Source organism: Oenanthe melanoleuca, chromosome 3, assembly GCF_029582105.1.
Source record: "Oenanthe melanoleuca isolate GR-GAL-2019-014 chromosome 3, OMel1.0, whole genome shotgun sequence".
Taxonomy (NCBI): domain Eukaryota; kingdom Metazoa; phylum Chordata; class Aves; order Passeriformes; family Muscicapidae; genus Oenanthe; species Oenanthe melanoleuca.
Window position 1 is genome coordinate 2,695,253 of NC_079336.1, and position 27,684 is coordinate 2,722,936.

At 46.4% G+C, this 27,684-nt stretch overlaps 1 protein-coding gene across 2 annotated transcripts in view; it reads left to right on the plus strand.

Moving 5' to 3' along the window:
- Nucleotides 1-2,507: 2,507 nt before the first annotated feature.
- BLK (BLK proto-oncogene, Src family tyrosine kinase) overlaps nucleotides 2,508-27,684 on the plus strand; it is a 49,040-nt gene continuing 23,863 nt past the window's right edge. Inside the window, exons 1-3 of one of the 2 annotated variants that reach the window (XM_056486847.1) lie at nucleotides 2,508-2,924; nucleotides 23,937-24,039; nucleotides 26,917-26,965. In XM_056486847.1, coding sequence (XP_056342822.1) covers nucleotides 23,938-24,039; nucleotides 26,917-26,965 — 151 coding nt within the window. In that variant the 5' untranslated portion in view covers nucleotides 2,508-2,924; nucleotide 23,937. Of the gene's footprint in view, nucleotides 2,925-23,742; nucleotides 24,040-26,916; nucleotides 26,966-27,684 lie in introns of those variants that run through there. The other variant, XM_056486846.1, reaches the window with a different exon arrangement.

The window sequence follows — 27,684 nt, forward strand, 5'->3', positions numbered from 1 at the left end:
AGCACTGGGACCTGTCCTGGCTCAGTCTGCACAGAGCCATGGACTGGTTTGGGTTGGAAGGGACATTAAAAATCATCTAATTCCAGTCCCTTGCCATGGGCAGGGACACCTTCCCCCAGATCAGGCTCTTTCCTTGGGGGTATCTGCTTTATTTTCTCTGTGGGTTTCTCAAAACCAAACAAAGGATAACTGTGCCTAAAATCCTACCAAAGTCATGGTGGGAATTTTCAGCCCATTTGGTTATTTCTCAAAGGTAAAAGTTTCCATTTGGTGATTCCACAGCTAGCTCTGTAAATGTGTGTATTAAATTAGTGAATTGTTCTTCCCTCAATTAAAAAAAAAATTTCCCAAGACCTGAAGAACTAGAAATAGTTTCCAAATAAAATCAAGACCCTTTCCAAAGATTTTGACTGATTTGTAACAGCATTCCTTTGACAAACAAGCCAACCCAATTCACTGCAGCAATCCATAAAAATAAAAAGCATTAAAATCTCAGGATCAATATATGTTTTTACACTTCTCTTCTTTGCTGGAAAAAAGGAATTTCAGTTCCACTTTCACTCAAAATATTTGTTGTAAATTAACTCCAGAAGTGCTAGTGAATAAAAATTCCTCCTCCAGTCTTACCTGTCCACCCAGCAAAGCTTCACCACCAAAACCCAAAGGACTGGAAGAGTCTTTAAAAATGCTGTGATTGCCCTGAACTTCTTTCCTGGGCTTTGTGAGGAAGAGGAAGGTAAGAAAAGCCCATCCAGACTCTAGCTTTAAATTGGGGTGAATGAAGGGTGGAGTCCAGGCTGCAGCTTCCCTCCCTTGTCACCCCAAATCACTTCCTGCAGCAAAAGCTGGGTGAAATTCCCTGGATTTGTAACTGATTTTCAGCAACTGGTGGCTTGACAAACAGAATCTGGACAATCTCCTCAACCCAGGACAATAAAATGAAAGAACAATAATTGGATTTTTATATTTTTTTTTCTTTCACCCCAGCTGTTGGAATTTCTCTTTCTGCTTCTAAACCAAACTGACTCTTTTGGGGACATTAAAATGTGAACAGCACTTGGATTGTGTTTTGTCCTCTGCTTTGCTGTGATGGATGAGCCATAAAATCAAATGTTTGCAACACTCCTGATGTCCACTATTCCAGAGAGAGCCACACTTTGGAATTTGCCTCCAGACAACCTCTCCTGCAGAAACCATCAGAAGAAGAGTGTTATCTCAGCCAGTGGTGATCCTTGAAACTGCAGGACCAAGAGTGAAGATCCAACCCTCTCTTAAATAATATTTTCATGCCTAATCTCAAATAAAAAGCTGATAAACATCCCTTTGCTCAGCCAGGATCCCTGCTGTGCTGTTTGATGAGGTTCTGGAGGGTTTTCCTTTCTCCTTTTCTCGATGTGCTTTATCCAGAATCCAGCAGGATCAGGAGGTGATGCTCACCATCTTCCTGGCCTTCAGATGGGTTGGTGGGTCTGGAACCTTGGGGCTGAGAGTGGAAATGAGGATGATGGAGCTCCACAGCATTGCACAGCAAAAATAGGAAGGACCTGGAGCTTCTGGAGTGATTCCAGAGGAGACCATGGAGATGTTCCAAGGGCTGGAGCCAGGCTGGGAGAGCTGGGGGTGCTCACCTGGAGCAGAGAAGGATCCAGGGAGAGCTCAGAGCCCCTTGCAGAGCCTGAAGGGGCTCCAGGAGAGCTGGAGAGGGACTGGGGACAAGGGATGGAGGGACAGGACACAGGGAATGGCTTTAAGTTGAAAGAGGACAATTCTAGATGGGATATTGGGAAGGAATTCTTGGCTCTGAGGATGGGCAGGCCCTGGCACAGGGTGCCCAGAGAAGCTGTGGCTGCCCCTGGATCCCTGGAAGTGTCCAAGGCCAGGCTGGATGGGTTTGGAGCAGCCTGGGATGGTGGAAGGTGTCCCTGCCCATGGCAGGGGATGGAAATGGATGAGCTTTATTTTCCCTTCCCACCCAAACCAGTTTGTGATTCTGTGGTGCCCAAAGACCCCTGGGAGTGGAAGGCACTGGAATCCCCCAGAGCAGTGAGATTTGAGCTGGGCCCCACCCAGGGCAGCTCCAGATGGGCTCTGGGTGCTCAGCACAGCAAAGCTCTGTGCAGTAACACGAGCAGTTAATTGAAAAAAATATATATATCTTACACTCAAGTGATAAAGAGATAGCAGGATGTGCTGTCAGCTGTCTCCTGTGCTCTTCCCCCCATGCCCTAAATGGCATCAGCTGCCTTGTACTCTTTGAAGAAAGGAGGAAGAACATGGCCAGAGTCTTTAGGTGAGCTCTGAAGCAGAAACAGAACCTCAGATGGAAAGTGAGCGAGGTTACAGCCCCGTAACCCAGCTGATTACAAAAAAAGCAACTTCTCAGGCTCGAACCTGACTGCTGATAAGCTCTCTGAGAGCCAAGTGCCCGCAATAAATAACCCCACCCCTTCCACTGCTCCGAGCTGTGAATGGGCCGATTTACACAACCCCAGACCCACAGCTCTCCTCCCATTTTTAGACCAGCTTTATACTCTGAGGCTCCAGGGGATGACTTTCACCTCACCCCAGCCTTAATTCAGGGCCCTGTTTGCTCCTCAGACTTCTTTGAGCCTGAGGAGCCTTTGTGGGTTCTTCTAAGGTAGACCCCAATCTAATATTGGCAGTGTGTGAGAAGTGTGGTCACACTGCTGCAAGTGCAGCAAACCAGCTCCACTTGTCATTCAGCTGTTGGCAACAGGAAACCACCAACAGCAACTCAGCACCAAGGAGAATTAAGGTTTTCTCTCTCTGCACGCTCCAAAGTTTGCAACTCATCCAAAGGAGCTGATGGTCCCAAGCTGATGGTCTGGAAGGGGTTTTTCAATTCTGCTGGACAGCTGAGATTGAGTGGGATATGATTTAATCTGCACACAGGACTCTTCAAGGTAAGTGCAAATGATTTTCCAGCAGTTTTCCTTCCTTCCTGCTGCCTGTTTGCTGCCTGGTGCTCCACTGGGTGTGTTTCCTTAGGGAATTTAAATATTTGGCCCATCTATGGACCAGTGATCATTATGGCCTTTAGGATTACTGTGGAACATCCAGTGAGCCAGCCTGCTGCTGTGGACCAGGATGTGTCTGTCTTTCCTTCTGGCAGCCTCCCAGTGCTGGGATTGGGAGTGCTCTGAGGTGGGACTGATGCTCACCCAGTGGTTCTCTCTCAGTAACACGTGGACCTTTCTCTTAAAAACAATGAAAAGTAGATGACAGGCAGGAGTGAATGAGTTTCACCCAACTCAATTTCTTGGAAATGAGAGTGAAATGAGGAGAAAGTGAAATCAGGGATCCATTTCTGAAGCTGAGATGAGGTGGAATCAGCAATCTTTGGGTGCTGCAGAGTGCAGGGAAAGGTCAAATCTTTAATTCTCCATTTGTAGAGATGCACATTTGGGATTTTTGAGAGCTTTTGCTTTCTTCCACCCCACAGATGGTTTAAATGAGGTCTCACTGGATGCAATATTTTGCTTTAACCTGCTCTTCCACTGAAGCTGGTAAAACCACTGCTGGTTGTGGACAAAAATTCTGGCAAAATTGGAAATCTCCAACAGACCTATAAGAAGAGTGAACTTACTGCTTCTACCCTGGTCACTCCCCAGGATCTGCTCTTAGCCTATAACTTTAATTCCTGATTAAAATTTAGATCAGGCTCAAAATTCCAGAGCTCTAAGGTGGAGCATGGATATTTCAGGATACCTGTGGCACTTCTGGGAGGGAATAGCACTTGCTGTGTTGTGGGGAATTTGCATCTCAGACCTCCTCAGGTGTTTCCTTGGGGTTTTGTGGCTGATGATGCCCCACTGAAGCTCTTCAAAGTGCTTTACTTACCCCACTCATGATTTGGAGCTATTTCATGATGGGCTGCTCTGATATTTAATTGATTTTGGATCTTTAGCAGTGCAAAACCAGGACACTGCCAGCAGTGAGGGCTCCTGCTTCATGCAGAGCACATGCACATGGTCCTGGCTTGGAGATGGAGGAGGCAGATGGAAATGAGGAATAACAAAAGGACAGCTGCAGGGCAGCCCAGGCAGCCTCATTAGCATGCTCAGTCAGTAATTCTGTCAAGGTTTAAGTCATTTTGATCAGAAGATTTGAAGGCTGCAGAGCTTGTGATTTCTTGTTCATATTCTGCTTTCTTCTGCCAGACTTCCTGCAGCATTTCCATTATACTGGTGCCCAAAAGTCAGTGAAAAAAACCTTCTGGCCCATTCTTGTTTTTGTTCTGCTAATACAGGGCTATTGCTGCCCCATGAGGATTGGAAAGGATCCAAAACCTGAATTTTCTGGTGGAGGAGGAAAGACACAAGGCGTATTTTACGTGAAAATTTTGCAAAGGCGCTGCTGATTATTCTTCATCTTCTTTTCCAATGAATTCCCACGTTCTGTTTAATCAGTGTGGGGTGTTCTGGGATGCTGTAATGCCCTGGGCATGGTGTGCTCCCTGCTCCTCTTAACTAAACCCACAGTGTCCCAGGATGGGCATCCCATTCCCTTTCAAACACTTTCAGCTCCTTTATTTCTGCTTTGCCTCTTTCTTCCTGACTGACCTCACAACCTTTAATTCTCTGTGGCACCTTGATGGGCACATCAGCATCCACAAAGGCCTTGAGGACATTTTCAGAACCAGGTTTTTCTGTCATCTCAGGGAGGTGTGGAAAGGGAGGATTCACATGGATGGATTTCACAGGGCTGTGCTGAGCAGAGCAGGAGCTCCTGGGCACGCTGTTACTTCATCATTATTCACCATCCTTCCTTCCCCTCATTCTTTCCATTCCATCTGTGTTAAAAAAAATTTGAAAAGTTGTTTCCTCACTGCTCCTCCACGGTTCACCAGCCTCTGGAGGCAACCAAGCATTGCCTCCATGTGGGTGAGTTCCCTTGCAGCCAATAATTTCCTGCAGGGCTTCTATCAGGGACAAAAAAAAAATCTTTCAGGACACCTGGGGCTAAATCCTGCTGGAATCCTCACCCCAAAGTTTCCATCCATGTCTTAATTCCATGTGGTTCAAGTCAGCTTTTTTCATTAGGCTGACTCCACATTGCAAGTTTAGAAGTAGCTGAAGGGGGTAGAAAAGGATTAAATTCCCCCTTGCAGAGGTCTTGACAACAAATTACAGCACCAGGGTCCTGATGCTGCTTGTGGAAGGAGCAGTTGCACCACTGGACATCACTGGACAAAGCAACTATGCAGAGCCATGGATCTTGCTTAAAAATAAATAGGAATGTAAACCAGAATTCCAGTATTTCATGCTGGACAAGATATTTGCCTCTCACAGATCAGCCTGTTTTCCATACCAGGTTTAAATCCATCACAACATCCAGCCAAAAATATCTCCCCCACCACCAAAATCCAAACTCAAACCACAGCAGCTCCTTGTGTTGAAATAAAGAAATGGGTTCCAATTAGAATTTTTTCCAAGAAAAAGCTGCAATTGAGCAGGAGAACAATGGTCCTGTGGTTTCACAGAGCAATTTTGTCTTTGTTAATGCTGGTCAGTTTTAATTTCAAAAACATTGTGGCCTTGGCTATTCAAACTTCCAAACCCAGTGATAAATGCCTGAAGGAGAGGGACACGCTTGAGCAAAGGTGTGGGAAGTGTGAACTGTGTGAAATTACTGCAAGAAATGTTGTTGCTTCATTTGCTGGAGACACAGCAAAGAGGGAGGGAATAAATTTGCTGTCCACCATGGAATGGTTTGTGTCTGAAGGGACCTTAAGGATCAGCTCATTCCAACTCCCTGCCATGGGCAGGGACACCTTCTACTGTCCCAGGTTTTTCCAAGCCCTGTCCTTGGACACTTGGACACATCCACCATGGGCAGGACAGGCAGTTGTGAGTCTTCCAGTGAAGAAAATTAGTGGTGCTGATTAGAAAGTCATTTTAAGGCTATGGGATTTGGAGAGCAGGGATAGAGTGATGGGAAGCAGTGAGAATTTATCAGTGAAAGCTTTGAAGTACAAGTTAGGGGATCTCTGAGATTAACAACCTTCGTGGTGCCAGTCCTGCATTTCTGCATCCTGCAAAGCTGAACTGAAATGTGCTTTTCAAAATCATTCCCCTGCATTTTCCCCTCTCTGTTTATTTACTTACATACTCACAAAATAACTTTCCAGATTTAACCCAATCTCACTGATTTCTGCTCCTCTGGAATGTGCTGCTGATCAAAAAGCAGCAAGCAGCACCCCTGGGGTCCTGTGTGTCAGGCACGTAGGAGACACAGCAGAAATAACAAACACGTGGCTCACAAATGAATTCTTTGCTGCTTAATGAGCAGAGAAGAATGAAAAATTACTCAGTGTCTGGTGTCTGGTCTGCTTGGTGATGGCAGAATCAGGAATGATTTTGGTGGTGGAGGTTGGGTGGAAAACTCTTTCGTTGAAGGTTTGGTGAAAAACTCTTTGTCCCTTGATAAAGGGATTTTACAGCCAAGAGGTAAAAGCTGCTTGGCCCCAAGGTCCCAATTTACTACAGGATGCTGTTTCCTATTCATGGAAGCTCCCTCTGCTCCATGAAATCTGAAATCTCCAAGAAAACCACAACAAAAAGCCTGGTGCAGAGAACTGCCAGACTCCTTTCAGCCCAGGCAGGTCCTCGCCCAACACCTGAGCCATGGTGGCATCCAGGGTTATGTGAACGACCTGGAACCGTGAAATTTGGGGCAGAACATCTCAAAATGTGCCTTTGGGAGAAGTGGGTTTTGAATAGAGGTTGTGGAAAAATCAATGTGTCACCTGAAATGGGGGATTGAAAGAGGGAGAAGTGATGTTGTGCTAAAAATCGATAGAAAAGCTTTAAACTGATTTTTATCTCAACTTTTTTTTTCCTGGCTGTTTCTTGCATATTTGGCCTTGACCATTTTAGAAGTAGAGGAAGAAGAGCACAGCTGCTTGAGACATTAGTGCAGCAAACTTGCAGGATCATTATTCTTTTTTTCCAGTGGAAGGTGCCAATATTCGTGGTGTTTCTGTGACAGAACCTTTTGAAAGGTGGTGATTTACCACGGAATGCTTTTTTATCCCTGAAAATTATGGTGAAAAAGTTGGAAAAAGCATTCTAAAAGTCACTGAGTGGTCTGCCAAGGAATAATAACTGTGAGTGGAAGGGAATTGTGAATGTGGGACTCTGTACAAGACTGGTCTCAACCAGGTGAGAAGAAATCCTGGTTGTTTAATGCAGTATTGCTGATGCCAGGCAGAGGATGGACACTGGCAGAACAAGAAACTTTAGGAAATATGATTTCCTCTGGCTCTGAAGCAATAAATTCAAGCCAGATCAAATGTGAGGTAACCTGAGAGTGGACCAGCCCCATAATTTCAGTGCCATAAATAATAACTTTCTGTAACAAACCTGGTTGTGAGGTTTGGCTCTGTTCTGCCACATTTCTGTCTCCTTCGAGCACCATAAGGAGGTTTTGATATTATTTTAATTCTGAAAATCGAGTTAATCTTCTAATTTTGGATAAGGGTTTAAAAAGTATTGGGTTCCTTCTTTCTTTATGAACATCAGAAAGAAAATAATATTGAGACAAGGAATTGGCTGCTGCAAGCAGCCAAGAATAGTCATGTTTGAGTGTAGAACAAGCCTGGCAGGGGGGGCTGGTCTGGGTAGGAGTCACTTTCTCTGTCCAAAAATGCTTTTCCTCATGAGATCCAGACAAAATCTCTTTGTGGCAATTACTGGCAGAATATCTCCCAGTTGCCATCAGGCAAAATCTGCATTTTCATCTCAGTCCCTGGAGATATCCCTGCAAAACCAATGGGATTTGATAATAAATAATGATAGTGAAACAAGAGTGAGCCCACCTTCACCCCAAACACAGGGATGGGATCAGGGAAAATCCTCTGATTTCCTTCAAACCAGCAAAAAAGGGATAAGCTGAGATCCAACAGGAGAAATCAGGATAGATTTTAAATAAACATAATAAACATACATGGGTAAATATAATCCAGGAGCCACCACAGCTTCTGGGGACCACCAGGGGTTTGGGTGCAGCCTCCAAATATTGAAGAGTGGGAAAGGAACACTGATACTGCCTGCTTCAAAAAGTCCTGGGAGAGCTCCAAAAGTGGACTCTCAAAATGGAGTCTGGGCTGGTTATAAAACTTCAACCTCTTCCAGGAGCAGCAGGACACTGTGAATAAGTTTTTAATCTGCTAGAGGAGTGGGAACAGGGAGGTTCTGATGGTAAAGGGACTACTCATTCCTGAAAGGGAAGAGGGAAGCTTGGCCAGCCCATGAAAACAGTGAGGAGGAAATGAGCTGCCCAGGTTCTTTTGCAGCAGCAGGATGGGGAACAAGTCCTGGGGCCAGCTGGGAGAGGAGAGGTACCTTCATCCTTCTTGGAGGGCTCAGAGCAGAGCTGGAGTCACCTCTGCAGCAGAAATCCCGACAGCAATGCCTTTGGTTCAGTGTGCAGTGGATAAAATGCCCTGGGATGGGCATTGCTGCAGAAGGAGGCTGTGCAGGGGTCACCACTGCAGGAGTCTGGCTGTGGGCTCATCCTGGGGGGCTTTGGGGTCATCTGGAGGGAGATTTCCTCATTTCCCAGGAATGCCTTCAAACTGATAGAGTAGGTTTAGATGGGATATTGGGAAGGAATTGTTCCCTGTGAGGGTGGGGATGTCCTGGCAGAGGTTTCCCAGAGCTGTGACTGCTCCTGGATCCCTGGAAGTGTCCAAGGCCAGGCTGGATGGGTTTGGATCAACCTGGGATAGTGAAAGGTGTCCCTGCCCACAGCAGGGGTGGCACTGGAGGAGCTTTATTTTCCCTTCCAACCCAACCTATTCTGTGATTCTGTAATTCCATGATTTCACACTGGTGCAGGGGGCTGGAGAACATCTGGGGGCTGATGTATGGGATGAGAGCAGGGTGGAAGCCACCACAGCAAGCCCCTGCCTGGCTGGGTGAGATCCAGGCTGTGCTTCGAGGCTGGGGGAACAGGGACAGATGGAGCCCATCAGGAGTGGCTGGGAGCTGCAAGTGAGAGACTTTCTCTGTTCTTAGTGCCCTTTCTCACAAGCTTTCTCAGGGCCCTCCTGCAGCTGCTTTCAGAGAGCATCCCTGGGCTGAGGAAGCCAGCTGGGCTCCAGAAGCTCCATCTCATGGCCAGCAGATCCCCAGGCTGGAGGAAACAGAGGAGGCCAAGGATGAAGGGATGTGCCCCAGCTGACACACAGGAGATACCAGAAAGGTGCAGAAGGCAAACCACACCACATCCAGCCATTTTTATTTTTAATTCTTGCTTTTGAGCTGCCTGAACTATGGCCACCTCTGGGAGCAGTGCTGTGTTTCCCTGCTGCCAGCAGTGGGAACGTGCCTCAGGTCAGAAGCAGGTTTCTGTCTGGAGTGCCACAATGTCACCCTGTTCCCAGGATGACCTGGCAGGCACCACTGCAGTGCTGCACCTCGTGCTAGCTCCTCCTTCCCACCTCAGCAGCTTTCTAAAAGAGCAACTTCCCTTTTCATAGGTGTAGGAAGTGAAGCTCATTTAGCAGAGAGAGGTCACCCACCCAATGGTGAGGCCCTGTCCTAAAGCTCAAAGCACTCCAGCTAACCTGGCCCTGTCCTCTTCTTCCCCAGCCCCAAACCTGAGCAGCTCCACCTCCATCCCTGCCCTCAGCTGGAGCAGAACTGGGAAGGAAAAATGTGAATTGGCAAGGGGGAAGTTTGGCAAATCTGCAAGGGCTTCCTCATTTCTGTGTCTGTAAGAGCAGGCACACCTGGCTGTCTGTCCTGGTTGCCATCAGTGTCACCCAGGCTGGCAGGGTGTCAGGGGACAGGCTCTCCTCAACCACAGATGAGCAGAAATGGACATAAAATAAACCTCAACAAGCTCCACCTCAACCATGGTGAAGAAATTCTTTGTTGAGGGTGGCAGAGCACTGGAACAGCTGCCCAGGGAGGGTGTGGAGTTCCCTCTCTGGAGACATTCCAAACACACCTGGATGTGTTCCTGTGTCACCTGCTCCAGGTGACCCTGCCTTGGCAGGAGGGTTGGACTGGGTGATCTCCAGAGGTTCCTTCCAATCCCAAACTATTCTGGGATTCTATGATTCTGGGATTCTGGAATTCTAGAAATCTGGGATTTAGAGATTCTGGGATTCTATAATTCAGGGGTTCTGAAATTCTGGCAGTCTGGAATTCTGGGATCTGGAATTCTAGAAATCTGGGATTTAAGGATTCTGGGATTCTGTAATTCTAGAAATCTGGGATTTAGGGATTCTGGGATTCTATAATTCTGGGATTCTGAAATTCTGGGATTCTGGAATTCTAGAAATCTGGGATTTAGAGATTCTGGGATTCTATAATTCTAGAAATCTGGGATTTAGGGATTCTGGGATTCTATAATTCTGAGATTCTGAAATTCTGGCATTCTGGAATTCTGGGATTCTGGAATTCTAGAAATCTGGGATTTAGAGATTCTGGGATTCTATAATTCTAGAAATCTGGGATTTAGGGATTCTGGGATTCTATAATTCTGAGATTCTGAAATTCTGGCATTCTGGAATTCTGGGATTCTGGAATTCTTGAAATCTGGGATTTAGGGACTCTGGGATTCTGTAATTCTGGGGTTCTGAAATTCTGGGATTCTGGAATTCTTGAAATCTGGGATTTAGAGATTCTGGGATTCTGGAATTCTGCAATTCTGAAATTCTTGAAATCTGGGATTTAGGGATTCTGGGATTCTATAATTCTGGGATTTTGAAATTCTGGGATTCTGGAATTCTTGAAATCTGGGATTTAGGGATTCTGGGATTCTATAATTCTGGGGTTCTGAAATTCTGGGATTCTGGAATTCTTGAAATCTGGGATTTAGGGATTCTGGGATTCTGTAATTCTGCGATTCTGAAATTCTGGGGTTCTGGAATTCTGGAAATCTGGGATTTAGGGATTCTGGAATTCTATGGTTCTATGATTCTGGAATTCTGGGATTCTGGAATCCTAGAATTCTGTGATTTAGACATTTCTGAGGTTCTGTGTTCCTCTGCCAGGAGCACAGCTGCAGAGCCAAGGCTGGTTCCCACCTTTCCAGATGTTTCACCAGCCACGTGCACCCTGCAGCAGCCACCCCCACCCCACACACCATGGTGTCCTCAGCCACCCTCCTGTTGTCCTTGTGTCCTGTGGCTGGTGAAGGTTTTCTGCCATGACCTCAGCCCTGTGAAGCTTTTCCTGCTGCAAACACCATCACCAGTGTGGGGTGACCTTTATCTTGTGCAGATGCTGGCTGGTGTTTGTGCTGCTCAGTGGGGGCAGCTGAAGTGTAAACGATGTGAGGTCATCCCAGCCTCCAGCTGGCTGACACCAAGCATCCTTTTTACCTCCTGCTGCCACTTAGAACGCAGAGATGACGCCACACAATTACCCACAGAGTGTGCATGGTGGTTTTTGGGGGCCTTGTGTTTGTAACAGCTTCAGAAAACACACTGAGAACGCCCCAGAGGAGCCAGCTCCTTACACACACACCATGGGAAGCCTCTGCAGAAACAAATCCTGCTTCTTATACAACATTTCCCTCCCAGGACGGAGTTTCAGTCTCTCAATTGAACATGCTGTTGCAAAATGAGAAAGTCACTTCCTCAGAGCCACCCACAAGTCCCTGACCAGGTCTTAATTCGTTAGACCACGCTGCTATGGTTGAGTAGGTTCATAGAGGGATGGGGCTGGCTGGAACAAGATGAATTTCATCAGTAAAATGTCTTTTTTTAGGCACACAAAGGAAAGGTCGTTGCAAAGCCAGTTTGTTGGGCTGTTTCCTAAAATTTGGTGGTTTGAATAGTGGAAGCACAATCCATTCACAGCCATTTTCACTGTTTTCAGGGAGAGCTGTTAATGGCCTGTGGCATTTGCTGGGGTTTGTGTCTGGATTCTCTTTGTGTTTCTCGCCTTCCTCATTGTTATTTTCATTGGCCAGGTTGTCTGGGAAGTGCAACTCCCACCCCCTCCCAGGTGATCACTTTTATAATCAAAATAGAGCAAGGAATCCTTAGGGGGGGAGAAAAGAGTCAGTTCTGACACCAAGACCTGATTAAAAAAAGCAACCCCATTAAAAAGCCTTTGCAAAACCAGGCTGCTCCTGCTATCTGGGGGTGCAAAGCTGCTGCTCTGGTGGATGGTGTGGATGTGGTGGAAGCCAGAAGCCCCTGAAAGAAAAATTTGGGGAGCCCCATGGAGCATCTGTCATGGGTTCGGCCAGCGGCTCGCGCGTCCTCGGATCGAGTCCCCAGGAGCAGCAGCGTGGGGAGCAGGCAAGTGGGAGCATCCCACCCCATCCACACTCCCCTGAGCGTGGGGAGAGGCCCAGCAGGCTTTTCTCTGTCTCCATCCACTCTCCCCTCCTTGCCCTATTTCCCCTCCCCACCATCTGTGGGTTAGGGGGTGATGGAGGCTCTTCCCAGCGCCCCGAGGGATCTGCAGGGATGCTGTTCCCAAAGGAGGGGAGGCAAGGAAGGGTGCACAGGCTGGCATTGCCATCCTCCCCATTCTCCCAGGGCCCAGGGGTGCTGGGATGCACCTGGGGAGGAGGAGGATGGCTCCAGGAGAACGAGGCACATCCCTCTGGGTACCTGCAGCCACTCTGGGGTTCTTCAGGTGTGATTTATGGCAAAGCTGCACTGCCCAGCAGCACTTCCTGCAGAGCCTGCTGAAACCACAAAATGAGCCCCTTTCCATCCAGATTCTGCAGTGGGTGCAACAAGGTGTTTTAACAGCTCACCAATACTTAAATTGATTTTAAAACTTAAGAATGTGTCTCTCTCTTATTTTTTTTTTTTTTTTAAGAACACATTTTCAAAAGGAAATGGGTTCAAAAACCCTAAAAAATTACTTTGAAAATGCAGATCTATACTGTTATCAAGGGTTTTAAATGTTGAACTTCTCTTTGCAAGTCCTCCCCTGTCCTGAAAGAATTGCTGAAATCAATTCACTTCAGATGCAATAATTTAAGTATTCAGATTTGCATTTTTGCATCAGTGAGGAACGAAGAAGTTGAGCAAAAAAATTTCCTCCAGTTCTCAGCTCATCACAGATGCATTCAATTCCTACAATAAAACAGCTCTTCAGAACATTTCCTGACCTGGCACCCTTGCAGGGTTCAGGGGTGGTGGATGCACTGGAGTGGGGAGGAGGAGGATGGCTCCAGGAGAACGAGGCACATCCCTCTGGGTACCTGCAGCCACTCTGGGGTTCTTCAGGTGTGATTTATGGCAAAGTTGCACTGCCCAGCAGCACTTCCTGAAGAGCCTGCTGAAACCACAAAATGAGCCCCCTTTCCATCCAGATTCTGCAGTGGGTGCAAGAGGACTGGGTTTGTGTGTGGGGAAGGCTGACAGGAGCTGGACACAGCTGTGATGAGTAGGAAAGTGCCCTGGCATCCCAGTGCTGTTCCTGACATGCAGCTGGAGGTGCTCAGGTGGGGAATTGGAGATGTACATCCTTCCCTTTTCCTCAGCTGAGTGTGCTGGAAGGGAGCATCATTCCCTCCAAGAGCTGATCCAAGGAACTGAGCACTGGCCTTCCACCAGGTTCTTTTCTCCTCTTGGTTCTCTAAAATGCTGTTCTTTTCCTGGGAAAGCCATCCTCTGGGATGCAGGGCCTCCAGGAAGGGCAGAAGTTTGGGTGGCCACATGCAAAGGTGTGGAGCCCATCCATCTCATGTTCTCAGGGCTGGGAGGGACAGACTTCCCCAAATCCCTACAGATTCCTGTGATGTGTCCTCCAGGTGCTGTGGAATGGAGCATCAGGGATTCTGCCCAAGGGAGCAGAATTTCATGTCCCTTATCCTTGTCCCTCAATTCCCAACCTCCCATTTCCATAGGGCTTGGATGTCACATGGGGGTGGCTGCAGAGGGGATTTCTCCCTGCTGTGCCCCAGCTCCCCCAGGACCCATGGCCACAGTTGTGCAGAGGGAGGTTTGAGTTGAAATTTGGGTTGAAATTCCAGGCTCTGCAGGAAGTGCTGCTGGGCAGTGCAGCTTTGCCATAAATCACACCTGAAGAACCCCAGAGTGGCTGCAGGTACCCAGAGGGATGTGCCTCGTTCTCCTGGACCCATCCTCCTCCTCCCCACTGCAGTGCATCCACCACCCCTGGGCCCTGCAAGGGTGCCAGGTCAGGAAATGTTCTGAAGAGCTGTTTTATTGTAGGAATTGAATGCATCTGTGATGAGCTGAGAACTGGAGGAAATTTTTTTGCTCAACTTCTTTGCTCCTCACTAATGCAAAAATGCAAATCTGAATACTTAAATTATTGCATCTGAAGTGAATTGATTTCAGCAATTCTTTCAGGACAGGGGAGGACTTGCAGAGAGAAATTCAACATTTAAAACCCTTGATAATAGTATAGATCTGCATTTTCAAAGTAATTTTTTAGGGTTTTTGAACCCATTTCCTTTTGAAAATGTGTTCTTAAAAAAAAAAAAAAGAGAGAGAGACACATTCTTAAGTTTTAAAATCAATTTAAGTATTGGTGAGCTGTTAAAACACCTTGTTGCACCCACTGCAGAATCTGGATGGAAAGGGGCTCATTTTGTGGTTTCAGCAGGCTCTGCAGGAAGTGCTGCTGGGCAGTGCAGTTTTGCCATAAATCACACCTGAAGAACCCCAGAGTGGCTGCAGGTACCCAGAGGGATGTGCCTCGTTCTCCTGGAGCCATCCTCCTGCTCCCCAGGTGCATCCCAGCACCCCTGAACCCAGCAGAGCCATTCCCCCCTTGCTGCCTGGCCTGAGCTCACGAGGGAAGCGTGGGGGAGCTGGGATGAGCAGTCTGCCCTGCTGCTTTTCCCCTCTCCAGGACCCTGATCCCTGGCTCTGTTTCCTGGCCAGCAGCATCTGTCAGCTCCCAGCAGGATGCAAAGCTCAATGTAAGCAGCCATTTTTCCTCCAGACAGATGTTTTGATTAGGGGATGACCACTCTGGCAACAGGAGGCTGTTTTCTTCTTCTGGAATGAGCAAGAAGCTTTTATTATCTTCTTCTCTTTGTTTTTTTTTTTTGTTTTGTTTTTTTTTAATTCCCTGTCAAAAACACTTTCTGTGTCTGCTTAAACTCAAGGTTCTGGAGTTCTGTCTGCTCCCACATCCCCCCCAGCCTCACACAGCCTTCTCCCATGGATTCCCAACTCTTCAAAAAGGCCTGGAACAGATGGATTTCCTGCTTGGTTCACTCCCTTGAGCCAGGTTCACCTGCAAATCATGGCCTAAGAAAAATGGTAGATTTAGGGCAGATATAAATTGTAATAGAAATGGAAATCTGGCTTGGATTGTAGCAGGAAATAAATCTCTTTCCTGAAATGTGTACCCTCACTTAGGGATAAATCACAAAGCTCCTGGATTTGTTGTCCATCAGCCCTGGGCTGCCAGGGAACAGATATTTCCAAGATAATTTGGCCACATTGGTTGTGCTCAAGGCTGGGACCTGGACAGAATCCAAGCCAGGGAGATGGGATGCACTGGGATGGGGGGAGGAGGAGGATGGGGCCAAGAGGAGGAGGCAGCTACAGCTGCTTTGGGGTTCTTTGGGTGTGTGAGGTTTTATGATGGGTCAGCCCCAGCTGACATCTCAGCTCAGTGAGAGAGCCTGGCTGCTCCTGGGGGCTCCTCACCTTCCCTTCAAGCACTTTGACATGGACCAGAGAGTTTGACAGAGCCCTCATTGCACAAATACAGCCTGGTGCCCACCAAAGATCAGGGCTGGGATGGGATCTGAGTGCTGCCAGTGGGATATTCCCAGTTCTCCAGTGAGGATGCAACATGGAAACCCAACTTGGGTTCAGTCCCCAGCAAGAGCCACAGTGCTTCTTCCTCTGGGCTCTTCATGGGGACTCCCTGCAGTGCTGGAACCATGGAATCACAGGATGGTTTGTTTTGGATTGGGTTGGGTTGGATTCGGTTGCGTTGGATTGGGTTGGGTTGGATTGGGTTGGATTGGATTGGTTTGGTTTGGATTGGATTGGATTGGATTGGATTGGATTGGATTGGATTGGATTGGGTTGGGTTGGATTGGATTGGATTGGATTGGATTGGATTGGATTGGATTGGATTGGATTGGATTGGATTGGATTGGATTGGATTGGGTTGGATTGGGTTGGACTGGATTGGGTTGGATTGGGTTGGGTTGGATTGAATTGGACTGGATTGGACTGGATTGGATTGGGTTGGGTTGGATTGGGTTGGATTGGATTGGATTGGGTTGGATTGGGTTGGATTGGATTGGTTTGGATTGGATTGGATTGGATTGGACGGTTTTGGGTTGGATTGGATTGGGTTGGATTGGGTTGGATTGGTTTGGATTGGTTTGGGTTGGATTGGGTTGGGTTGGATTGGATTGGTTTGGGTTGGGTTGGATTGGATTGGATTGGATTGGATTGGGTTGGGTTGGATTGAATTGGATTGGATTGGATTGGATTGGATTGGATTGGATTGGATTGGATTGGATTGGATTGGATTGGATTGGATTGGATTGGGTTGGATTGGGTTGGGTTGGATTGGTTTGGGTTGGGTTGGATTGGATTGGATTGGATTGGATTGGATTGGATTGGATTGGATTGGATTGGATTGGGTTGGATTGGATTGGGTTGGATTGGATTGGTTTGGGTTGGGTTGGACTGGATTGGATTGGATTGGGTTGGGTTGGGTTGGATTGGATTGGATTGGATTGGGTTGGATTGGGTTGGGTTGGATTGGTTTGGGTTGGGTTGGACTGGATTGGATTGGATTGGATTGGATTGAATTGGATTGGACTGGATTGGGTTGGATTGGATTGGGGTGGTTTGGGTTGGATTGGATTGGATTGGATTGGACTGGATTGGATTGGATTGGATTGGATTGGATTGGATTGGATTGGATTGGATTGGATTGGATTGGATTGGATTGGGTTGGTTTGGGTTGGATTGGACTGGATTGGACTGGATTGGATTGGACTGGATTGGGTTGGTTTGGGTTGGATTGGACTGGATTGGATTGGACTGGATTGGGTTGGGTTGGGTTGGATTGGATTGGATTGGATTGGATTGGATTGGATTGGATTGGATTGGATTGGATTGGATTGGATTGGTTTGGGTTGGGTTGGATTGGGTTGGGTTGGATTGGATTGGGTGTGGTTGGGTTGGGTTGGATTGAATTGGATTGAATTGGATTGGATTGGATTGGATTGGATTGGGTTGGATTGAATTGGATTGAATTGGATTGAATTGGATTGAATTGGATTGGATTGAATTGGATTGAATTGGATTGAATTGGATTGGATTGGATTGGATTGGATTGGATTGGATTGGATTGGATTGGATTGGATTGGATTGGATTGGATTGGATTGGATTGGATTGGAAGGCACCTTAAAGCCATGGCCAGGGACACTTTCCACCAGACCAGGCTGCTCCAAGGCTCATCCACCCTGTCCTTGAGCACTTCCAGGCATGGACCAGCCAGATTTTGGCCACCCTGTAACAGAGGATGGCTGTAGCCCTCACTTCTGCCTCTGGGACAGACCTTGCTCATGGTTTCAGTGCCCTTTATAGCCCAGCATGTTGGTTCAGAGTTGTCTTCTTACCTCTCCTTAACAACAAAGCCCCAAATTATTTCAAAATATGAGCTAAAAAGGACTTGACCGAAACCCAGCAGAAGTAGAAAACAGTCACAGCAAAAACTGCCTTGGTAGCAAATCTTCCTTCTTATTTAAGGAGCTGATCCACCAAGATCTTCAGTAATTCTCCAATTTTGTGTCTTGCAAAGCAATCCAAGGGTGCCAGGTCAGGAAATGTTCTGAAGAGCTGTTTTATTGTGGGAATTGAATGCATCTGTGATGAGCTGAGAACTGGAGGAAATTTTTTTACTCAACTTTTTTGCTCCTCTCTGATGCAAAAATGCAAATCTGAATACTTAAATTATTGCATCTGAAGTGAATTGATTTCAGCAATTCTTTCAGGACAGGAGAGAACTTGCAAAGAGAAATTTAACATTTAAAACCCTTGATAATAGTATAGATCTGCATTTTCAAAGTAATTTTTTAGGATTTTTGAACCCATTTCCTTTGAAAAATATGTTCTTAAAAAAAATAAAAAATAAAAAAAAAAGAGACACATTCTTGAGTTTTAAAATGAATTTAAATATCTGATCTTGGTGAGCTGTTAAAACACTTTGTTGCACCCACTGCAGAATCTGGATGGAAAGGGGGCTCATTTTGTGATTTCAGTAGGCTTAGGGGTTTTTCTTTTTGGACCTGCCCTCAGAGTGAAACTCTATTGGCTTGCTTGGGTATTAACCTCTTTTTCCATGGCAGTTTCATGGGGTTGAGGCAAATGGTGAGCCAAGACTTCTGCTTTTCTGCTCAGTTTGGTCTTGTTTCCTTTCCTGTACCCGCCCATGCAATCCCAAGGCTGCCTGTCAGTGCCCTCCACATCCCTCTTGCAGAAAGTGATGGATTCTCATCAGAAATGACTTTACATCTCTTGTGTCCTGGTAGAGGAAGGCAGCCAACAGCAGTAGGTTGTGCAGGGCTGCTCACTGTAAAAATGAGATGGGCAAAGCTTTGAAATGACAGAACCCGAGGCACAGCTGAGTCCAGGGAGGTTTAGGTTGGATATTAAGGAAAAGTTCTTCCCCCAGAGGGTGTCAGACACTGAACAGCTCCCCAGGGAATGGTGACATTCCCAAGGCTGCCAAAGCTCCAGGAGAGTTTGGACAATGCTCTCAGGGATGAATGGGGTGGGATTTTGGGGTCTCTGTGCAGGGCCAGGAGCTGGATCCATGATCCTCGTGGGTTCTTTCCAACTTAGGATATTCTATGATTCCCTGATCTTCAGAGAGCTCCCTTTGGCTCATTCCTGCAGGAACACTTGAACCTCTCTATAGCCAAAACCCCAACTACCCCTGTGAAGGCTGCTAAAATTGCATTCTATCATTCCCCAGTGTGGGCACCCAGCCCATTTTAGAGGTTCTGCCCATACCTCTGGAGTTCCTGCACCTCTGTCCCACTCATTCAGGGCTGGCTGCACCACAGAGCTCATTGTCCTGCTGTCCATTGGCTTCTTCAGCTTGGCTCTTCCAGGAACATCTCTGTGTCAAACATTTTTTACTCATAACCTTGCAGCAGCTAAGCTGGACTCATAAAATTGCAGAATATCCTGAGCTGTAAGGGCTCCATAAGGATCACTGAGCCCAGCCCATGGACCTGCACAGGACCACTCCAAGAATTCCATCATTTTGTTTCTAAAGCTGGTTTCTGCTAATTTTTTTAATGTATATAGAATCAGAAAATCACAGAATGGTTTGGGTTGGAAGAGACATTAAATTTCATCTCATTCCACCTCCTGCCATGGGCAGGGACACCTTCCACTATCCCAGGTTGTTCCAAACCCATCCAGCCTGGCCTTGGACACTTCCAGGGATCCAGGGGCAGCCACAGCTTCTCTGGGCACCCTGTGCCAGGGCCTGCCCACCCTCACGGGGAAGAATTTCTTCTGTATATCCCACCTAAATTTCCCCCTTTCAGTTAAACTCATTACCCCTTGTCCTATCACTGAATCCCCTGATGAAGAAGGATATGGGAAAAAACTTTGTGTTGCCTTGAAACTTTTTTGTTCTGCTTGTTCTGCTTTGATTTTTGGCCACTTTAAAAAGAACTGGTTTTATTAATTTGGAGACTTGAGGAAAAAAGTTTCCCCGCTCTTAGTTATTAAATATAATCAACGTTTTTAGATGTGAAAAACTATAAATTCACAAAAGGAAATTTCCATGATTTTTTGAGTTATTGTGTTTTCCCCAGCGCTCCTTTCCACTGGAAAAAAAAAAAAAAAAAAGTAAAAACAGGGTGGCAGGACTCCTCTGAGTGACTTTACTCATTTGTTTTTTCTTGTAAAGATAATTTTTAAAAACATTAACCAGAAGCGAAACACGCTGGCATGACGTACACGCTCAGCTCAGCCGCCTTTGCTTGTGAAAATAAAATCACTTTTTAGCATTTGAAGTGAAAATGGGAACCAGCAGCTCTCTGTATCCAACAATGACTGTTTTGGGATTGTAAAACACCTGCTGGCCCAATGGATGGTGATGCCAGAAGTGGTGAACACTGGGAGAGTGGGGCTGGTGGGTTTTGTAGGGACTGGGAATCCCCAGAGCTGTTCTCCCCCTCTGTGCGTGGGTGGGAGCCAGTGACCTCTGTGGGAGGTTTGATTTGGGGTGGGCTGTGCTCTTCCCCTCTCTGAGCTGCTTTTGCAGGGCTGTGACCCCGACCTGTGCGTGGGGACAGAGCTGAGCCTGTGCAGGGCTGCAGAGAGCTGGCTGCAGCCTCAGCAGGGTGCAGAAAGGGCTGCAGTGTCCCCACAGGGTCCCCAACCCTCTCAAACCCTGCCAGAGGAGCAGGAATAGCCCCAAACCCCTGCTGGGGTTGATGTTCCTCCAGGCTTCTCCCATTCTGCCCCACCAGTGCCACCACTGGGTACCAGAGCAGCTGAAAGAAGATTTTTGACCCAGTGGAGAGAAGCAGGACACAGTGGTGATGTGGGTGATTATGATTTATAGCTAATCCAATAAATATTGCCAGTGGATACCTAAATAACAGCTCCATCATCTGCTGCAGTGGTTGTAATGTCACCAGGTTGTATTTTCTCCTGTTGAGTCACAAGACCCCCTCTCTTTCTAAACTGCTCAAAGGAATTAAGTGTGGCTCACTCCACTTAGTCTCAGATTTGGTCAACAGCCTATGACTAAAGCATCACAGTGTAAGCAAGTTCAGCTAGAAATGTGCAGATTTTCAGCCTTTGGCCCTGCAGAATTCACAATTGCAAAGCACCTATGGAGCTACTTTAGGATTTATCTCTGTATTTTTGACCAGAACTGAAAGCTTTTACTCACCCCCCCAAAAATGAGTGTTCCCCATGTTTGGGCTGGATATCCTGCAAGGATCCCTTCCCAGGGGGAGGACCCAGCCAGAAGCTGCATTCTGTCTTGGAAGATCAGTTGGTCCAGTGTGTCCAATCTCCATCAGCATTTTATAACCTTTTGCAGGCCCCCAAATCTACATAAACATTTTATTATAATAATAATAATAATAACAATAACAACAGTAACAAGATTTTATTATTTTATTTTATTTTATTTTATTTTATTTTATTTTATTTTATTTTATTTTATTTTATTTTATTTTATTTTATTTTATTTATTTTATTTTATTTATTTATTTATTTATAATTATGTGAGCACCTTGGTGTTCTCATGGTTGGACGAATCACGTTGCCCAGAGCGGAAGGGGAGAGGGAGGATGTGTGTGGGAGGATTTATTTGATGCCCCAAATATCTTTAGTTGCCATCAGGCATTGAGGGCAGCTGAAAACCCCAAAAGAAGCATCCATGATCCCACAGGTGATCTGTCAATCCTCTGATGAGATCATCCTTGTGACACAACTGGCAGTCAAAGCAAATTGACTCCTATCTCACATTCCCTAAATCTGCTGAAAATGTGGCAGTTGCATGAATTATCTCTCATTTGGGAGCAGAGTCTATCAAACATCCCAGGATTTTCCAGTGAGACTGTAACAAGGACAACAAATCAGTGTCAAACATGTAGGTGGATTTTCTGTCTTTCACAGTTGGTAATGAGTGGTAGCTAAAACTTCCCCATCATCCAGCCTTGACTTAAAATCATAACCTTGCTGTTCCTTGCATAAAAAGAAAATTCCAGCCACTCTCGTGGCAAAAAACCCACGATCCAGAATCTGAAATCCTGGCACAAAGTTTGAGTGGAAGAGCAGGAAAAGTTCCCCTAATAAATCATGTGCCATTGCCAGATCTGCTAAGCAGAGCAAGCTCTGGGTGCAACCTGGAGGCTGCCAAATGAAAATCAAATTTCTGCAGGAGCTTCTCTGCTTGATTTAATAGGAGAAACTCCCCCTCTGACCATGCTGGAGCAGAGCAAAGGCCTGGGGACAGATGGATGGGCCATGTGCAAACCCAGGTCAAAGGAAATCTCAGAGATTAAAGAGTTTTGGATAGGGGGAGAAGTGAGTATCAGGCTATCCTGAAATATTTCACCAATTCCTTCTATTTTGCACACCTTGTCAGTGATAATAAAATCAAAGCAGAAGGGAGAAGACATTAAAAAAAAACAAAACAAACACCTTAAAATTCTGTAATGGCTCCATTAGAAACCTAATTTCAGAGTCCCAGATTTTGAAATATTAGATCCCTGCTAGAAGCAAAAAAAAAAAAAAAAAAGTTGCTTTTACTGGAATATTTTTCCCTGTGAGTCTGGCTTGCTGGGAGCTTTTCTGAAGACACTGTTGGAGTCTGACTAGCAAGACACAGTGCCAGACTGACATTTGGGGTGTCCCTGGACCTGAGGGCCCTGATCCTCCATGATCACTGCAGACCTTGAGGTATTCTGACAAGAACAGAGTCATGTCTCTGCACAGCTATGAGTATTCAGGGTTTGAATTTTGGGGTTTTTTGGGCATGTGGGCAGACTTTGGCACTGGATGCTGCATTTCAGCAATGCTGGCTTCGTCTGCTCCAAGGAGAGTTTGGCCATTTTAGCTACCCAGACCCATTATTATCCTTGAATTCCTGACCAGGGCTGAAATTACATTTCTAGGATGGAAGTCAAACTCTGCTCAAGCCCAAGTTTGGAAACCTTAATGCAGACCAGATGATGATCCATGGAAAGGGTTTGATCCATTTGTGTCTAGCAATCCTTGAGGTGCCCAGGAGGTCTGAGACATCCATAGGGGGATAGGGAAACTTAATCCATGATTTCTGGGAGAACCACACCCAGAGCACATCAAAAAATATGTTTTGGATTTAGTTTGAAACCAGGTCGAAACACTAATTAATGTAGTGGTTTTGGTTTACTAATGTGAAATTTTCCTGTTGTGAGATAGGATTAGGAGGAAGGTAAAACAGGTTTAACTTCAAATGGTTAAAAAAAGAGAAACTTTATTACTAGAAATTATAAGGATAAAAAACCTCAGAATAAAACTTTAGACCACTTTTCCTCACTCTACATACTTCTTTTCTTTTACATTGAAAACGTACAGAAAACAACTCAGTTAGTTTACTATCTCTAAATTAGTGTTTCACTAATTTATTGGAAGAGGAGATTTCCTTTTTTTGTTTATGGAGTTTTCTCTACAAGAAACAGTTTTCTCATGGTCTTGATCCCCCAGTGATTAGTCACCCAGGAGAATGGAATTCTGATCACTATGTAAAAATCTTTCAACTAAGTTTTCCCCATAACCATTATTGAGAAAAATAAAATGCATTGTCAATACACAATTGCAATGTGCCAATCTTAAAAATCCAGCACTGATTAGTCCTTGTCAAGTACAAAAAAGATTTCCCAGGTCTCGACAGGTAAAAAATTTCAGAAACCTTTACGAAGCACCACATTGTACCAGAGTATTGCAGCCTGAGACAAGCCCACACTTTACAGGCAGGATGGATGTGAGCTGCACCACATTCCTTGGACTTCTAGCAGTGTTCCAAAGGGCCAGAGAGGTTCCTGGACAAACCAAAGTGAGTGTGGAAGGTGAGGAGCAGCGGGGCCACATCCACACACTCCGGCTCTGGAGTATCAGATCTCTGACTTGGAGAGGGGACAGATCCAAAGCAGTCATTTGAACCTCCTTTTTTTTTGTTTTTTTCTGGTGACTTATAGTGTCTGTCTGAACCTCATTTGGAAAGTGTGAAACACCAGAGTCATGTGGGAACAGAAACCATGGGGTTGACAAGGTCCAAGGCAGCAGGACTGCACACAGGATGGTTTTTGACTCCTCTCTTGGCTGTCCCATCACTCTGCATTCTGACCTTCTCCAGCTTGTTCTTCACAAATGCAAAGACTCTTTTGTCCCTCAGTGCCTGCACCTTTTCCCAAGAGCAGTCTCATTAAAAACAATTTCTGCTTTTCCTTCCAGGATGGGGTTGTTTGGCAGCAAAAACCAGCTGATGCCCAATGAGAAACACACTTCTGGAGGCAACCCAAAAACCAGGGGGAAACCTCCTCCTGCCCCACCCAAGGTAAGCCTGCAGTTTTGTGCCCTTTTGGGATCACCCCACAGCTCAGTTGGTGTCTGGAGTGATGCAGGCAATATTTAGAATCACAGAATTATTTGGGTTGGAAAGAACCTGAAAGCCCATCCAGTTCCACCTCCTGCCATGGGCAGGGACATCCTCTATTATCCCAGTTGATCCAAGCCCTGTCCAGCCTGGCCTTGGACATTTCCAGGGATCCAGGGGACATTTCCACAGCTTTTCTGGGAAACCTGGTCCTCCCAGCTGATCTCTTTTGGACAGGGAAGGGCTCCAAGGAACCTTTCAACTGTATTTAAAACCCCTAAAATACTGTGCATTGGTACTTTGAAATATCTTCTCATCAGCACTTTGAAACCCAAGCTGATGTTGCTGACTTGCAAGATGGGTCAGATTCAGGCTAAGATTCAGAGCTGCAAACCACAGTGGAAACTTCACCACTGTGAGTCCCCAGTGGGTTCAGCAAGGAGGGTCTGCAGCCAGTCTGTGTTGGGGTGAGCTGGGAATCAAAACCCTGGGCAAATCAAAACTCTGCTGCCTCTGCATTCCCTCAGCCTCTCTGCCATGGACACACAGCAGGAAGGAGCTGGGGAAGCATTTAGGAGACCTCAAATGGCAGATTTCATGTTTAATCTTTGTAAGTCACCTCACCTCTGTGGCTGTGCAGAGCACATGGAGTTGTTTTGTCTCTCCTTGCCCCTGCCAGCGCTGCAGCCAGCACAGGAGGAACTCGAGGTGCAGCTCATGTGAAAACCATCTCCAGCCCTGGGAGAGGGGAGGGATTGCCAATCATTGCTCTTTATGGCAGCTGGAGATGTTTTCCACTCCTCTCCTTTCATTTCTGAGCTCTCCCATGGCCATTCAGCCCAGTTTTCATGACAGCAGATGTCAGATTGACCAAGAAGATGTTATTTTCCATAACTTCATTCTCTCCAGCTCACTGGAGAGGAGCCACTATCAGTATAAATACAGTATCACTGACCACCTTCTGCCATCTTTTGCCACAGGCACTCAGCTCTCACATGTCAGGGGAAATTCAAATTTCTTCCACTTAAATGAGAAATAGCAGCAGATGAGCAGCTCTCCCACCCCTCACTGCTGCTGAGTTGGGGTCAAAGGGTGGTGCAGGCAGAAAACACGAGTGTTTTTAGTTCTGTGTCTGTGTTTTACCACTTTTTCTCCAGTATAAAAATACCTGGTGTGGTCAAACACCCACCATTGGCACTGTAAGGTGGGTACAGGCCATTTTCAAACTGTTATCCCCCAAAACAAGGTGGTTCCATCCCAGCTCAGTTGGAATGATCAAATGGACAATTTGCCAGATCCAGCTGCAGGGCCAAACCAAACAATGGGACAAAGTCAACATTTTAAAATTGTGCCCAGATGAGTTGCAGTAACTTTTTGCTGTTTCATTTCACAGTCTGCAGTTTCCTCCTGAGGGACAGTGAGGGGCAGCTGCAATCTCTGCTCTCTGTGACCAGTGACAGCAGCCAAGGGAGCTGGAGCTCTGCCAGAGGAGATGTAGTCTGGATTTTGGGGACAGGTTTTTCCCCCAGAGGGGGGCACTGAACAGCTCCCCAGGGAATGGGCACAGCCCCAAAGCTGCCAGAGCTCCAGGAGGGTTGGATAATGCTCTCAGGGATGCTCAGGGGGGATTATTGGGGTGTCTGTGCAGTACCAGAGCTGGATCAGTGATCCCTGTGGGGCCCTTCTGCAGGATCTCCTGGAGTCTTTGTGTCAGGGTGGAGGGTAGGGGACAAAACTCAAATGCTCTGTTGAAGCTAAAGGTTACAGTTTGTTATAAAAGAGCCTGCAAGGGGCTGCCCAGCACAGCCCCAGAGCAGGATAAAAGAGATAAAAGGGGGGAGAGAGAGAGAGAGAGAGAGAGAGAAGAGAGCAAGAAGAAGAGCAAGAAAATAAAGAGAGTGATTTCCCGTTTGCAATACAATAAATCTCCTTCCATGATGAATATTCTAATTTCCATTAATCAATCTAATATAAAATACAAATTTTATAGCATTTACATGCAGCCTATAGGAATCCTTATATTAGCATAATATGTTACATTTTGGACTCTAATCTTTGGACCCTGGCAAGTCTTTGGTGACCTTTGGTCTTGCTCTCTGGCTGAGGGCATTGTTCAATCAAGAGGGGATTACCTTCAGGGGCCATCCTATTGCTTCATGGGAATTCAGTAACTGAGGCTTGGCATCTCAAACGTGGCTTTCATTTCAATCTTGTTCATGGTTTCTATATTCCCAGATTCTGAGCATTCATATTTGCAAGATTCCTCTGTCTCATCTTTCCATCTCGGGAATCATAGAATCACTGAATCATAGAATATCCTGAGTGGGTATCCACAGGGGCCATTGAATATTCTGTGATTTCTACAGTTCTCTGATTAACTTGCTGTTGCAGTCACTGCCTCTTTTTTGAATGTAATCTTGAGCAAAGGATTTCATACACCCACAATTCTTAGGACAGTTAGGGCAGACAATATCTCTGGTTTTCTGCTTCCAACAATCCTGCAGTTGCCATTTCTCCATTGGACCACTCCTATCTCACCCCTCACTGATACAAAATCTGGCATCAGTGAGCAGGGCTTGGATAGAGCAGGCTCCAAAAGAGTGGGCAGCAGATTTCTGCTTTTTTTAACTCAGAGGGAAGCCAAGGGCTACTCCATCTTTCTGTGGAGGCAGCTCTGGGCACCTGATGGCAAAATGTGCCAATCACAAGGTGTGCAGCCAGGCACAGGGGCTGCTGGCTGCCTGCACTAGTCTCTGGACCAGACTCCCTCTTGTCTGTGAAGCTGAAATCAGTTCTTCCTGATAAATATCTCCTTTTTCCTTTCTATTTCTATCACAGGGGAGACAAGTTATCAACAGCCCTCATCTGAACCAAGCCTCTGCACAAGGTAGGGTTCTGTTTTCTTTGCCTGTCTGTGGGGTTGTGCAGGGTGGGGGTCCCCAAATGTCAGGGTCTGGGGACGAGCCATGGTGTCACAGGCCTGTGGTTTCTGTATTTGCAGCTGTGCCAGGCAGGGAGTTTATCAGAGAAAACTCAGTTTACATCACCCAGTCCTTGCAGCTGCCAATTTCCCCCTGCTCATCCAAGAAATCCAGAGGGAAAAGCAATCCCTCTCCTTTGGAAACAGGTGATCCTTAAGGTCACCTCCAAGATTCCATGACTGGAGCAGCAAAGGGAGATCTGAGCTTGGAGCTGTGTGAGATTTCCCTGCCCTGTCTGCAGCCTGCTTTATCCAGCCAGCTGAAAATTTCAGAGGAAATAGCAGGCATCAGAGAGCCAGAGAGGCTACAAAGAGGAGGAGAAGAAAGGCAAGAACATAAAATAAGGATGCACAGAGCCCCTGCCTGGAAATGGGATGCTGGCTTCATCCACCTCTGCAATTATCTGTGGGTCACAGATGGTGTTTGGAGATTTTTGTCCTTTAGCAGGGAGCCCTCAGCTCCCTCTGCCCGGCCTCCAGCAGCAGCTCATGTGGATTTCTGACAAAGTTCTGCAGATTAAGGACAGAGAGAGATAAATAGAAGGGGAGTGGGGAATAGAGGAAGCTTGGAAGAGGGCAGTTAGCAACACATGAAAATTCTGCATGTGGATGAAGGGGTAGGGTTG